The following is a 13,460-nucleotide window of genomic DNA, read 5'->3' as shown; positions in this document are numbered from 1 at the left end:
TTCTGCTCCAGACACCCCGGGGATGGGAGCCTCACACCCCAAACTGGAATTCTGCTCCAGACACCCCGGGAAACCCAGCGAGGGGTCAATGGCTTCAGCTGCAGAAACAGCCGCTTAAAATCCATGGGAAGTGCTCTTCTCCATTCCAGAATTCCCCTGCTTTGGTAAAAACAGATGTGCAAAGGCACTCCCTCCTTCCAGATTTGCCTTTTCCTTGGGTAAATTTGGGATGCAAACGTGTGAATGCTGACAGAGATCTGTGGATAATGACAGTTTAGCAAGCAGTGAAAGATGCCAGCTGTATTTATATATGTGTTAAATACTATTAATTATTAATACTACTTTTAAGAATAATCCTATTTATACATGTGTGTACATCTACACAAACAGATTTATAAAAAGTAGAGATCATATGTGAAAAATAGCAGGTGAACAGTGAAGAACACAACCCATATTCTATATACACTTAATTACTGTTGATAATTATTAATGATTTTTATGTGGCCGCACATATTTACAAATAAAGTCCAAGTGCTGCAGTCACTGTTTTTCTTTCCATTCCAGGTCAAAAAGACCATAAAAAAACGAGTTCTGACTGTTAAAAAAACTTCAGCAAGTACCAAGTGAGTGTTGCCTTTGCCTAAATTAGAGTTAATGATAAAGGCTGGGAACCACATGGGCTCATATCTGTTTGGGGTTGGTTTTTTTTCCTGGGAACCACATGGGCTCATACCTGTTTGGGGTTGTTTTTTTTTCCTGGGAACCACATGGGCTCATATCTGTTTGGTTTTTTTTTTTTTTCCTGGGTTTGAGCTTTTTAAAGCTGTTTTAATATCTGCTAATTGTCTTTAAAACTGATTATTTTTTATTCTCCTAATAGAAAAGTTCCAACCACCAGCACCAAGACCCCCAAACCCCTGACAGGTGAGACTGGGAGGGGGAGGTTGTCTGTTGTCTTTATTAATTAATTTATTGGCTCGATTGATTTATTTTATTGCCTTTCCTGAGCGAGTCTCACTTAGGGAGCAGCCATGATTTCTGTGGGAAATTGTGGGTTTTACAGATTTATTGATTCATTCCTCAGCATCTTTGTGGGGCTGAACTGCTGGATTAGGTTTTGGGTGGGTTTTTTGGTCACATCAGTTGAATTGATGCAGATTAAGCTGATTTTTGTGTATGTATTGTACATGTGTGTGTATATTATTGTATGTATAATATTCTATTTTATTGTTGTACTTTATTTCTATTATACTTCGTTATTATAATCACTTTCCATCTTTTATGGTATTATTATATATTATTGCATGTATAATGTCTTTTTCTTCACATTAATATAATATCAATATTACCTATAATATTGATAAGCAATATTTGTCTCAACAATTAATTTATTATTAGCATGCATGTGTAGTATTGCTGTGCTGTTTTACTGTAGTATGTGTATAATATTTGTTGTATGTATAATACTTTATATTGGTTTTAAGTCACACCTAATCAGCATTTCTGCTGACACCTGGTTTTGGGGTGTTTTTGTAGGTAAAAAGGAAAAGCTCAAGAAATCAGCAGTGCCAGGAGAACGAAAGGTGAAGAAAACCCCGAGTGCTGCAGGTGAGAGGAGGGGGGACTTTCCCTCTTCCCTGGGGAAGCAGGAGGTGCTTTTCCCTTCCCAGCACAGCCACTCCGGGCTGGGAGTGCAGGTTTCCTCCCTTTTCCTGGCCTTGCCCACCGGTGGATCATTCCACAGGCAAACACCCTCCTTGCAGGGATTGTCAGGGCTGTTTGTAGGTCGGGAATAGCCAAAAAACCAGGGAAGTGGGTGAGTCTGGGACAGAGGTTTCCCTGGATGTCCGTTTTCTGTCCATGTTTGAGGAGGAGCAGGGATTTATTATTGGGAGGCCTCTGAGTGTGTGACAGAAGATGCACAGTGCAGCTCATTCTGCTGCTGCAAATGGATTCATTGACCTGTAGAAACAACAAATGCCTTTTCCTGCTGGTCCCTGCCAGAACAAGCTGAGGATGGAGATCCCGAGCCCTCGGCAGAGCCCGGGATGGAAACTGAGGAAGCGGAGCCGTCAGATCCAAAGGGTGTCACGGAGGAGGATGGAATCCCAGAGCCTGCAGTGCCCGTGGAGAGCCAGCCCAGTCCCTCACCTGTGCCAGGTAAGCCCGGGTCTGTCCTGCCCTGTTCCCTGGGGGGTGTGCAGTTGGACAGGGAGGTGTTTTATGGATTTATTTGTTTGTCAGGGAGCCCATCCCAGCCCCCTCAGGCACCGGCACTGGATGTGCCTGGGGTTGATAAAGCTTTAATTAAACCAGGTAAACTGCAAGGTTGTCTTAAACCTCTCTGCTCCTGGGGGCTCCGTGAGCTGCTTTCCAGCCAGGAAATGGAAAGGACACGGGATTCCAGGAAATAAAATCTGTTAGAGTGGGTTCAGGGGCTGGGCCAGAACTGGGGAGTTCATCAGGGTGGTGAAGGGGCTGAAAGCCCCCAGAGTGGCTGCAGACCCCTGAGATTTCTGTGTTTCAGCAGCCAGGACAGTCCTAGCAGGAATTTTCAGTGTGACTTGGACACTTGCACTGACCCCCGTGGATCCAGGCTCTCGGGGTGCTCTGTTTGCAGCTCCACCTCTGATTTAATCCCGTTGGATCAGTCATTCCTGTTCTCCCCATGTTCTGTAACTCATCCATAGCAGACTGGGTGTTAAACCTGGCTCAAGTGTGGATTAATTCTCAGTTACTGTGCCTGAGATAGTACTGATAAGGAAAGGTCACAGAATCCTGGAATCATGGAATGGTTTGGGCTGGGAGAAACCTTAAATCCTGCCTAGTTCCACCCTTGCCATGGGCAGGGACACCTCCCACTATCCCAGGTTGCTCCAAGCCCCATCCAGCCTGGCCTTGGACACTTCCAGGGATCCAGGGGCAGCCACAGCGTCTCTGGGAAATTCATTCCAGTCCCTTGCCACGCTCACAGGGAAGAATTCCTTCCCAATATCCCACCCGAATCTCCATTTTCCCAGTTTGAAGTCATTCCCCCTTGTCCTGTCCCTCCATCCCTTGTCCCCAGTCCCTCTCCAGCTCTCTTGGAGCCCCTTTAGGCCCTGGAAGGGGCTCTCAGCTCTCCCTGGAGCCTTCTCTTCTCCAGGCTGGACATTCCCACATTGGACCTGTTCTTTCTGGGAGCATTTCCATAACACTGTCTGTGTCTCACCAATTTGTCACTGTTAAACATTTAATATTGATTTTTCACAAGGGATAAAAGGCAATGCAGGAAGTTCTTAAAGCTCTGAGGTATTTAAAGAAACCTGCACCACTGAACTCCTCCTTCCCTGTTTTTCAGAGCCTCCAGGAACGGGCACACCGAGCGAGGAATCCACAGATCCAGCCAGGAAGGTCAGTGTGAGGGTGGGAATTGCAGGAGCACACCTGCAGCCATTTCCAGGTGTTGCTGTAATGTCTGAAAACGTCCAATTTAACCCCCTTCCTGTTTATTTCTGGTGAGAACACACTCCCAGAGTGGTTTGGGTGCAGAGGGACCTTAAATCCCATCTAATCCCATCCCCTCCAGGGACACCTTCCACCAGCCCACGTTGCTCCAAGTCCCATCCAGCCTGGCCTTGGACACCTCCAGGGCTGGGGCAGCCCCAGCTCTGGGCAGCCAGCTGGGATTTAGGGTGGAAGGAGTAGCAGTGCCATATAAAGTACCTTTGTGTCTTGCAGGACCCCGAGGACCTGTGTGTGGTCCTGGTTTCCAACCTGCCCGATAAGGGATATTCCGTGGAGGAAGTTTCCAACCTGGCAAAGCCCTTTGGAGGCCTGAAGGATGTGCTGATTCTGTCCTCTCACAAAAAGGTATTTTCATGGGGTTTGGTGGTGTTTCTGCCTGGAGGAGCAGCAGTGGAGTCTGTGAGGAGTGTAAATGAGGTGCAGGAAGCATCGGTGGGAGACGCCTTTGATAAATTCCAGTTTTCCTTTAAATTTTTGTTTTTCTCTCAGGCGTATCTGGAAATCAACAGGAAGGCTGCAGATTCCATGGTGAAATTCTACACCTGCTTCCCCATGTCCCTGGATGGAAAGCAGCTCTCCATCAGCATGGTGCCTCAGTACCAGACTGTCAGGGATGAGGTGAGTGAGGGAATCCAGGGAAGCTCCTGCTCAGCTGGGGACACCTCCCTTCAGAGCAGGATGCTTTTGGTGAAGATGAATTTTAAACACTGTCTGCTGTTTAAAACAAGGGGTTTGTGCCACTGCAGACTGATCCTGTTAAATGTCCTTGGGGTGCTGGTGTGGTGTGAGAGGAGCAGAGGGGCAGGGAGGTGTTGGTTTGAGTAATAAAGCCCAAATTAATCGTTTGTGGGGAGTCAGTGACTGTATTTTACAGCTCAAATCTTACCTTTTCTCTTTCTTCTTTTTGAAGGAAGCCATATTTACTGCCCTGATTAAAGATTCTGACCCTCAGGTGAGTTACTCCCAACCTTTCCTCCACATACTCTCCAATCCCTTAATTTAATTGGCATTAGTGTCCTTCCTACTGAAATATTGGGAACTGAACTGTTGTCTCAGTTTCCTCTTGAGTTAAATGTTTCCTGGAAGCTGGGAATGAACATACACAGCATTTCTGTACAGTGCAGGTACAGCTGACTTAAATTGTATTTTTATTTCTGCTGGGAAAGGCATTTCCAGGCTGTTCCTGCTGGAGGGTCGGTCCCTGGGGATGGAGGGTCAGTCCCTGGGGATGGAGGGTCAGTCCTTGGGGAGGGAGGGTCAGTCCCTGGGGATGGAGGGTCAGTCCTTGGGGAGGGAGGGTCAGTCCCTGGGGATGGAGGGTCAGTCCCTGGGGATGGAGCTGTGGGAATGTTGGCACAGGAGCCCCCAGGAGTGACTCCAAGAACAGCAGTGACAGAAGGCTTTGGTTAAAGCCAGCAATAAATCACCTCCCAAGGAACCCCAAAGGCTTGAATTTCCCATTGGGAATGTTCCTGGGGAGATCTGCTCCCTCCTTATGGTTCTCCTGGGTACAGACAAAACTGCTCCAGTTTGTTGGGAATCAGTGTTTGCAAAACACACCCAACTTCCAAATATAAAAGGTCAGACTTATGTGGGATTTCAGGAGTCTGCTGGTGCCTTTGTGTCCCTTTGATCCTCCCAAAATCCTGGGATTTATTTGATGTTCCTGGGCACTGCCTGGGGAATGAGGTGTCTCTGAGGCTCTTCTGCCCCAAAAAATGTGTGCCAAGGTTAAAGCAGGTTTTACCATCCCTTTTTTTTTTTTTTAGGTAAACACTGAATCCATCCATAACCAGTTTGTGCACCTTGGGAATTTGCCAGATGATGGATACAGGGAGCTGGAGGTGGTTTGTGTGGGGCTTCGCTTCGGGAAAGTCGACCATTATGTTGTGCTGAAGAATAAAAACAAGGTAAGCACATTAAATAAATTCTGCAAAGGACCTTTTGGGGAGGGGAAAATATTAGGTTTTTCATGGGGGAAACCTGGGAAAAAAATGAATTTCTGAGGAGGAGTGAAAATGTCAGAATTGCTGAAATTTTTGTTTTGGGACATTTCAAAGGCAGTGACTCGCTCTGCTTTTTTATTTAGTTTTCATATTTTCATGTGTAAATCTAAAAATCCAACCGAAACCTGAGTTTGTTTTCAGCTTCAGGCCACGGGTTGGAACTTTTTAAAGGTGACTTTACAAAACCCTCGTGGCTGAAAGGTGGGAGGTCCCAGCAGGGAAGGTGCTTTGCTGGGTCTGTTCAGGAGCAGGGAAGGGGAGGAATCTCAGCTGTTTGCAGCCTGTGCTCTGTTCCCTCCAGGCCATCCTGCAGCTGGACACCCCCAGGTCAGCCCGCTCCATGCACAGCTTCCTGCAGCAGTACCCCTACAGCATGGGGGAGCACACCCTCAGCTGCTCCCTGTCCCCAAGGGGGGACCCTGCCCAGGTAACTCCTGCTCTGTCTGCCCCGGGGCTCGGGGGGGTGGGACAGCCTGTGCCCAGGGAGCTGGGATGGAACAGGGAGCTGGGATGGAACAGGGAGCTGGGATGGAACAGCCTGTGCCCAGGGAGCTGGGATGGAACAGGGAGCTGGGATGGAACAGCCTGTGCCCAGGGAGCTGGGCTGGCACTGCCACTGCTCCCTCGGGATCTGCTGCTGGGGATGGGACTGTCCAGCAGCTGGAGCTGGATCAGCCAGTCTGTGCTCTGGGATGGAATCCTGCAATGGTTTGGGTGGGAAGGAGCCTCAAAGCCCATCCAGTGCCACCCCCTGCCATGGGCAGGGACACCTCCCACTGTCCCAGGTGCTCCAACCTGGCCTTGGACACTTCCAGGGATCCAGGGGCAGCCACAGCTTCTCTGGGCAACCTGGACCAGGGCCTCCCCACCCTCCCAGCCAGGAATTCCTGCCCAATATCCCATCTATCCCTGCCCTCTGGCAGTGGGAAGCCATTCCCTGTGTCCTGTCCCTCCATCCTTGTCCCCAGTCCCTCTCCAGCTCTCCTGGAGCCCCTTTAGGCCCTGGAAAGGGCTCTCAGCTCTCCCTGGAGCCTTCTCTTCTCCAGGGGAACCCCCCCAGCTCTCCCAGCCTGGCTCCCCAGGACACAGTAGGTGATTATCCCTGTGAATTCCTTCCTGGAGCTCTCATTCCCTGGGTGTTGCTGTTCCCTTTCCCATGCCTTTGGGATCCCAATTCCCACACCAGGATGTGCTGGACGTTCTGGTTTCTGCCTTCACTTTTATTCACAGGAGAAAGTTCCAAATGACCACAAGGGCATCCATCCTTTTCTTCCACAGGGAGGGAAAACAGGCTCCAGCTCCCTTCCCAGCTCTTCCCATCCTGTCCTGACCCCTCATCCGTGGTGGAAGTGCTGCAGTTCCCTCTTTAGGAGCAATTAATTAACCTGAATTCAGGATAGTCCCACTTTTCCCCTCCCTCCTTTTTCCACATCTTTCATTACCTGAACTTTGTAGCTGAGGAAAATTAACAAATCCTTAAGAAGCTTTTACTCAAGTCTAATAATTGTAAGGAATAAGCTCCCTTAGCACTTGAAAAATAAGGAAAAGACCCTTCCTTGTAGTCCTCACAATGAGGAACATCCACCAGAGTGATTCAAATCTGCTTTTCCAGCTGCTCCCTGTGTCTGGAGTGACAGAAGAACATCCCTTTGTCCCTGGGAATGTTTCATCCGAAGTCAGTGCCAACAAAGAAGGGCATTCCCACCCTGTTTTCCAAGCATTTCTTCCCAGCTGCATGTTTTGGGGCACTTAGAGCTGATTTAGGAGGGGGAGCAGCCATGGAAGTGCTGCTCCATCCCTTTAGAGTTGGATTTCTGGAATTTTGCTGATAGTGTCTGAATTTATTAGTGCTGAAATGCCAAAAATAGGGAGGAAGTGTTGGAGCAGGAAGGAGGATGTGCCACTGGAGCACAGGATCATTCCCTGCTGGCAGTGCCCTGTCACAGCTTTTGCCCCAGTGTCACAGCCAGCCTGTGCTTTGGGGTTAAACTCAGGGCTTTATTTCTGTCTGTAACTGAGGGGGAGACAGAAATGCCTGAGAAGAGGGAAAACTGATTTTTTTCCCAGCTGTTTTCCTTCACTGCATTTGGAGTCTGTTCCCTCTTGTCCATCTTCTCCATTCCCTGCCAGAGTCTGGGCTGTGTGCCTGGGGACTCAAAGGAACATGAGGTTAATTCCTCTGGAAACCTTTCAGTCAGATTCTGGAGAAAAAACCAAGTAGTTGTTAATTCCTTAGAAGATACTCTTGTTACTTTGGGCACTTTTCTCTGGGATAAACGTTTACAGAAAACTGAAGGCCTTGGAATCACATCCATAAATAAAAGTGAATTCTGCTCTTCCTAATCCTGATTGTCTGCAGTGAGTTTGGGAAGTGCCTTTGGAAAGGAGGTGGAGATCTCAGCACTGAGGATTAAAGGGTTTTTTGGTTGTGGTGCCTTTTTCAGGAGACCTTATTTCATTTAACAGCCAATCCAGGAGTTTATTCTGTAGGAACACACAGTCATCCTGCAGGGAATGGCTGGATTTAAGGGATAGGGACTGGCCTGGGGGTCTTGTAGGTACTTGCTCAGCTTGGGGTGTAATTTGTTAGAGAAGGTGTGTGGCTGTTTGCTTAATAATAATAATAATATCAGTAATAAAAAGGAAGAGAAGGGGAAGAAGGAGGAGGAGAAGAAAGGGAAGAAGGAGAAGAAAGAAGAGAAGAAGAAGAAAGAGGAGAAAGAGAAGAAGAAGAAAGGGGAGAAGAAGAAGAAAGGGAAGAAGGAGAAGAAAGAGGAGAAAGAGAAGAAGAAGGGGGGAAAGGAGGAAGAGAAGGGGAAGGAGAAGAAGGGGAAGGAGGAGGAGGAGAAGGAGAAGAAAAGGGCAAGAACATGTTCCCCCTGAGCTCTGCAGCCATTCACATCCTCACAGTAGAGCAAAGAAGGTGTTGTGTGGGCAGAGGAGTGTTGAACATCCCTCTCCTCCAGGTGTATCCCGGACCCAGAGCCAGTTCTGCTCCCAATGAGTTTGAGACAGTCTGGTGTTCTTTGTGTCTGAAGGGACACAAACCCTGAGTGCTGTGCCACTGTCTGCAGAGTGCTGTGCCATCCCCTCCAGTGTCAGCTCAGGGAATCCCTGCCCTGGGCTGTGGAACAATTCCCTGTGCTTTGATCTCCCATGTTTGGGGTGGTGGGCTCTGGAATGCTGGAGCCTCTGGAAGTGCTGAATCCTGACCCTGGGTTTTGCCTTTCAGGCTGAAGCTGAGAAGAGAGACCCGAAGAGAGAGGAAGGGAGCAGAGCAAGGTATGGCCTGCAAGTGTTGGGGGGTTGTGTCTCCCTTTCCTTGGAATGCCCTGTCCATGATCTGGGGGGTGCTGAGCCTCTCTCCAGCCCAGCTCCATGGAAAATCCTGCTGGGAGCTCCCCCAGCCGTGTCCTGCTGCTCCTCCCTCCGTGTGCTCTGTGTGTCCCTGCAGAGCCAGTGTTTGGGATTGCATTCCAAACCCATGGAAAACAGGAGGAAATCCTCTTTTGTCACTGTTTTGCTGCTCTGGCCAGGGTTTTCCCCCCGGGCCTGGCAGGTGTGTCTGGCTCCACGTGTTGGTGAGAGAATTTGGGGGGTGTTTAACTCCCGAGGGTTTCTTTCATCCTGCAGCTCCTCCCTCTGTCACAGCCCCTGGCTCTGTTCTTTCTGTTTCCAAATGCTAAAAATGCACTGAAACTTCCTTGTTTAACTTATTAACATGAACTTCACGCTGTGATCCAGGTCCTGAAGTGATTTATAGAAGTGTTTGTCTGCTCTAGAACACCAGGACCCAGAAATGGGGTTGCTTTGTGCCATTTCAAGCTGTTTTATGGATGCTGGTTGTAGTAAACTTTCTGTTTGTGGAGTAACTGTTTGTTGGTTGTAGTTCTGATCATGATTTGTTTTGTAAATGGATAGAGCATTACAAGTTTTTGTTAACAAATATGACTTAAATCACTTTCTGTCGCTCAAACCCGTATTTCTGGAAAAGTTTTGTTGTTAAAAACCCCCAAAAGTGTGTGATGATGGTCCTAAATTTCAAGTCATGCCATTATACTCTCTCTCTGTATACACTGCTCTATATTTTCAGACATTATTCCTTTCAGAAGTCGAGTTGTCATTCCTTATTCCGTGAAACTCCTCCATTTTGGGAACATTCAGTTCCCAAACCATCTCTTCCTCTCAGCTTTGCAGCCACACAGGGAACCTTTTTGGTTCCAGCCAGGTGTGCTTTAACTAGTGCAGTTAATTCCTGATGATCAGGTGACTCTTCCATGAATCCCAGCCCTGCTGTGGCTGCTGAACTCATGGAAAGCTGCCCTTTTCCCCTCCAAATTCCCTACTCCACACGCTCTCCTTGTCTTCTCCCTCTGAGCCTTTGGGACTCCGTTCCTTTAGTTCATTTCATAAGAAGCAGAAAACATCTTAAATATTATTACAGATCCGAAGCCCTTCCCTGTGTTTCTGGAGAGGGAGGGATTAGTGAAATTCGGGGAGCAGAAGGGGCTGAAGAACCTCTGGAAGTTCCCCTGAGCTGGGAATTCCTCACACTTGGTTTGAGCACTGATGTGCTTTCCTGGCTGCCATTGTTTGGGATTTGTTGTCCTGGGGATTCTTCTCCAGGTTGTGACTCCTGGCTGATCCCACTGCTCCCTGTACTCCTGGTTTGCAGGTATGGAGCAGGATGTGGCCCAGGCTCTGTGCTGGGGCAGGGGCTGGATTCACCCCTCACATCCCTGTGCAGGCAGTGCCTGGCAGTGATCCCAGTGTTCTGGATGCTTCCTGGGGGTCCCTCCTGTCCCTCTGCCCATCCCTCTCTGCCCCTCAGCCTGGTCTGAGCCCACAGGTGGGTTTTGGGGCCCCCCAAGGCCCTGGGAAGGCCCAGGGTGGGTGTTTTTCCCCCTCAGGATTCGGGGGGTGATGCCTCACTGGAGCTGTGATAATCCAGCTGTGCTGAGCCCTGTGCTTGGTGTGTCATCCTTGTTCCCAGGCACTGCTCCATTCCCTCCCAGAAGTGCCTCAGCAGAGGCTGTGAGGGCAGGGCAGGGCTGGAGCTTTATTTAATTCAAGTCTAACCCTGGGCCTGGATCTGCACTTTGGGCTCTGTCTGCCCCCGGTCGTGCCCTGCTCCACAGGCAGGGGAGACTTCAGGAAATCCCAGTGGAAGATGCTCAGACAGAAGAGGAAAATCCATGGGCACAAACAGAAATGTTTCATTGATGTCAGAATCCCTTCTGTGTCCTGGCTCAGGGGGCCAAGCCCTTGGAGAGCAGAGGAGGGACTGAGGGCAGGAGTGTCCCCAGCCCTGCTGCCCCTGGTGACAGGCAGGGCTTATCCATATCCAGTGTTACACTGGTGCTGGGAAGGGTCTGGGAGTGGAATTCCCATCCTTTCTCCTCTCTCCATATGTTTTGTCTCCATACCCTCCCTTGGAGCTGGTGTTTGCACCATCTGAATGGATTTACCTGTTCTTGCGGAATCTTCCTCTTCTTACTGAGTCTTCCTGTTGTTCCGTGTTTGTCTCTTCATCTCCTTATCCCTCACCTTGGCCACTTCCAGGCTTAACCCTTCCCTGAGCTGAGTCCATTCTGTCCAGCTCCATCCCTTGCTGGGGGTTCTGACTGAACTGGGAGGTACTGGATGCTCCTCTGCTGGAGCTCTGTGGGATAACAGGCATCTCTAACTCCAGTGTCTCCCAAGATCCCCGTGGGGGATTCTTTCCTTCAGAGAACAAAAACACCCGTTGTGTCTCAGGAGTTCTCTGAGGAGCTCCATGCTCTCTGTGTTGGCACCTTGGGCTGTGTCACCCTAGGGCTGGCAGTGGGTTATCCAGGGAAAGCAGAGCCCGAGGGAGCCTCTGTGCCTCTTGTGCGAGGTCAGCGTGGTTTAAACCCAGAGCAACCCCTCCCTTCCCAAAAACTGAGCCCAGACCCAAACCTGCTGCTCCTGGCAGAGCTCTCCGGGCTGCTAACTGCCCCGTCTGGAGACAGAGCCAAACTGCTCATTCCTTAATCCAGAGGCACTGGAGCTTTGTTTTCACTGTGCATTCACTTTCCCACTCCGGGATGTGAATTTTGGGGGGCCGTGTGAGCCCTGAGGTCCCGGGGCACTCCTGGAACGGGGCCTGCCCACAGTCCTGCCCACGATCCTGCCCTCGGGGTGCTGAGGAGAGTTCTCAGCACCATCACATTCCTCACCTCATGTTTGGCAGCACCAGCCCAATCCCCAGTGCCGGGCGCAGGACAGGCCCCGCCAGGAGGGTTCTGTAAGTGTAGAATTCTCAACATGGTTTGATTTCTTCTGTTTCTTTTAAATGCATTTAGCACTGGCTCGAAAAAATCTCCCAAGGGATCAGGAGTGGTGCCAAGAGCAGCTGCTGATCCACCAGGAGAGCCCAGGGGGGCAAAGAGAGGAGCCATTCCCGCCTCCAGTGGCACGGAGGAGATTCCAGCGGCACAGACGGAGCCCCCCGAGCCCCAGCCGGGAGGAGCAGCGAGGGAATCACCTGGAAGCCTGGCCCAGACGGCTGTGGAGGACACGGATACTGGGATTGGTGTTCCCGTGAAACCTGCTGGCACCAAATCACCTGGAGAGAGGTCGGAGGAGAAGCCGCTGCCGCCTTCCAGTGCAGGGACGGAAGAGGCTCCTAAAACTCCTCCTGAACCAAAGCTACTGGAGAAGGGAAGCAAAGAGGGGGATGAAGAGTCGTCTGCCCCTGCCATGGAAGCACTGGGATCGTCCAGCAGGGCTGAGGGGGATCCAGCAGGTTGTGGGGTGATCCCAGCAGCCGGGGAGCCAGCGGGAGCCAGCCCTGGAGAGGTGTCCCCCAGGGCTGAGGGGGCTCCCATGGACACGGTGTCACCTGCTGTCACCCAGCCAGCCAATGAGCTGGCTGCTCCTGGGAAGAGCCCTGTTCCTGAGGCTGGGAAAACCAACCCTGAAACGTCTGGAGCTCCGGTGGCCGAGAGGAAACCTGTCCCTAAAACCAGGGAGGCCCCAGGGAAGAGACTGGATGTGGCTGGAGCAGAGGAGGGTGTGCTCAAAGCTGGACACACTGCAGAGGAGAACCCCGGGAAGCTCTTGGGCAAGGCTGGGGCAGAGCTGGAGAAGCAGCTTGGAAAAGCAGCAGCCAAGGCTGGGGCTGCTCTGGAAGATGCTCCAAGTGCCGTCGGTGGGAGCAACGCGGAAAGTTCGGTGAAAAGCCACCAAAACAAAGGGACAGGAGCAGCAAACCCTGACAGAAGCCACCCGGGAGCTCCACTGAACCCCTTTTTGTCCCTGAAGGAGCCCGCTGTGGGTAAAACCCTCCTGAGGGCAGTGGTGTCTATCCCGGATATCTTCAAGGCCAGGGCCCCAGCGAAGAGCAGCGAGCCCTCCCCAGGCAAAGGGGGGGAGCAGAACCCCCCCAGAGCCGAGGGCCAGGCGGGGGGGGACAAGAAAACCCCCTCCAAACCAGCCCAGCCCGCAGCAGAGAGCACCCAGGGGAGAGGAGGGAGCGGCAGCTCCGGAGCGGATGGACAGGGAGGCAGTGGGAGGAGCTCATCCCAGCAGGAGAAGGACTCCCAGGTGGAATCTAGGGCTGGTTCAAAACAGAGCCAAGAGGGAGAGAGTGGAACCCCTGGCACGGAGGAGGACCCCGGCAGCGCTCAGGTGAGAGGCAGGAAGGTCCCCGTGCCAGCACTGACTCCGGGCTTCTCCCAGCCTGGGACAGTGGCTCCATGTTCCCCTTCCCTTTCCATAAATCCACACGAGCTGACGGGCGGCCAGTTCCTTTTATCTGCTATGTGTGCAACACAAGGGTGGAACTGGTGGGAAAATCCTGCGGAGGTGTTCTGGAAGTGAGTCCTGGTTGTATCCTGACTGTGTGTCCTCGGAGTAATTCCGGATGGGAGTTGAGCTGTGTGTCCTCTGGGGAGCTGGGATTTGCTGTGCCCAGTCCTGCAC

The 13,460-nt window shown here is 51.0% G+C and overlaps 1 protein-coding gene across 1 annotated transcript in view; it reads left to right on the top strand.

Annotated features, from left to right (window-relative positions):
* LOC113940245 (zinc finger protein 638-like) overlaps window positions 1-13,460 on the top strand; it is a 27,022-nt gene that overhangs the window by 9,068 nt on the left and 4,494 nt on the right. Inside the window, 12 exon segments of the mRNA XM_027631358.1 lie at window positions 565-623; window positions 881-924; window positions 1,537-1,608; window positions 2,005-2,160; window positions 3,341-3,393; window positions 3,721-3,852; window positions 3,997-4,125; window positions 4,418-4,459; window positions 5,277-5,417; window positions 5,815-5,940; window positions 8,746-8,795; window positions 11,840-13,166. Coding sequence (XP_027487159.1) covers window positions 565-623; window positions 881-924; window positions 1,537-1,608; window positions 2,005-2,160; window positions 3,341-3,393; window positions 3,721-3,852; window positions 3,997-4,125; window positions 4,418-4,459; window positions 5,277-5,417; window positions 5,815-5,940; window positions 8,746-8,795; window positions 11,840-13,166 — 2,331 coding nt within the window.

Source organism: Corapipo altera, unplaced genomic scaffold, assembly GCF_003945725.1.
Source record: "Corapipo altera isolate COAL_440 unplaced genomic scaffold, ASM394572v1 60824, whole genome shotgun sequence".
NCBI lineage: Eukaryota > Metazoa > Chordata > Aves > Passeriformes > Pipridae > Corapipo > Corapipo altera.
This window is presented reverse-complemented; position numbering and strand designations above follow the sequence as displayed.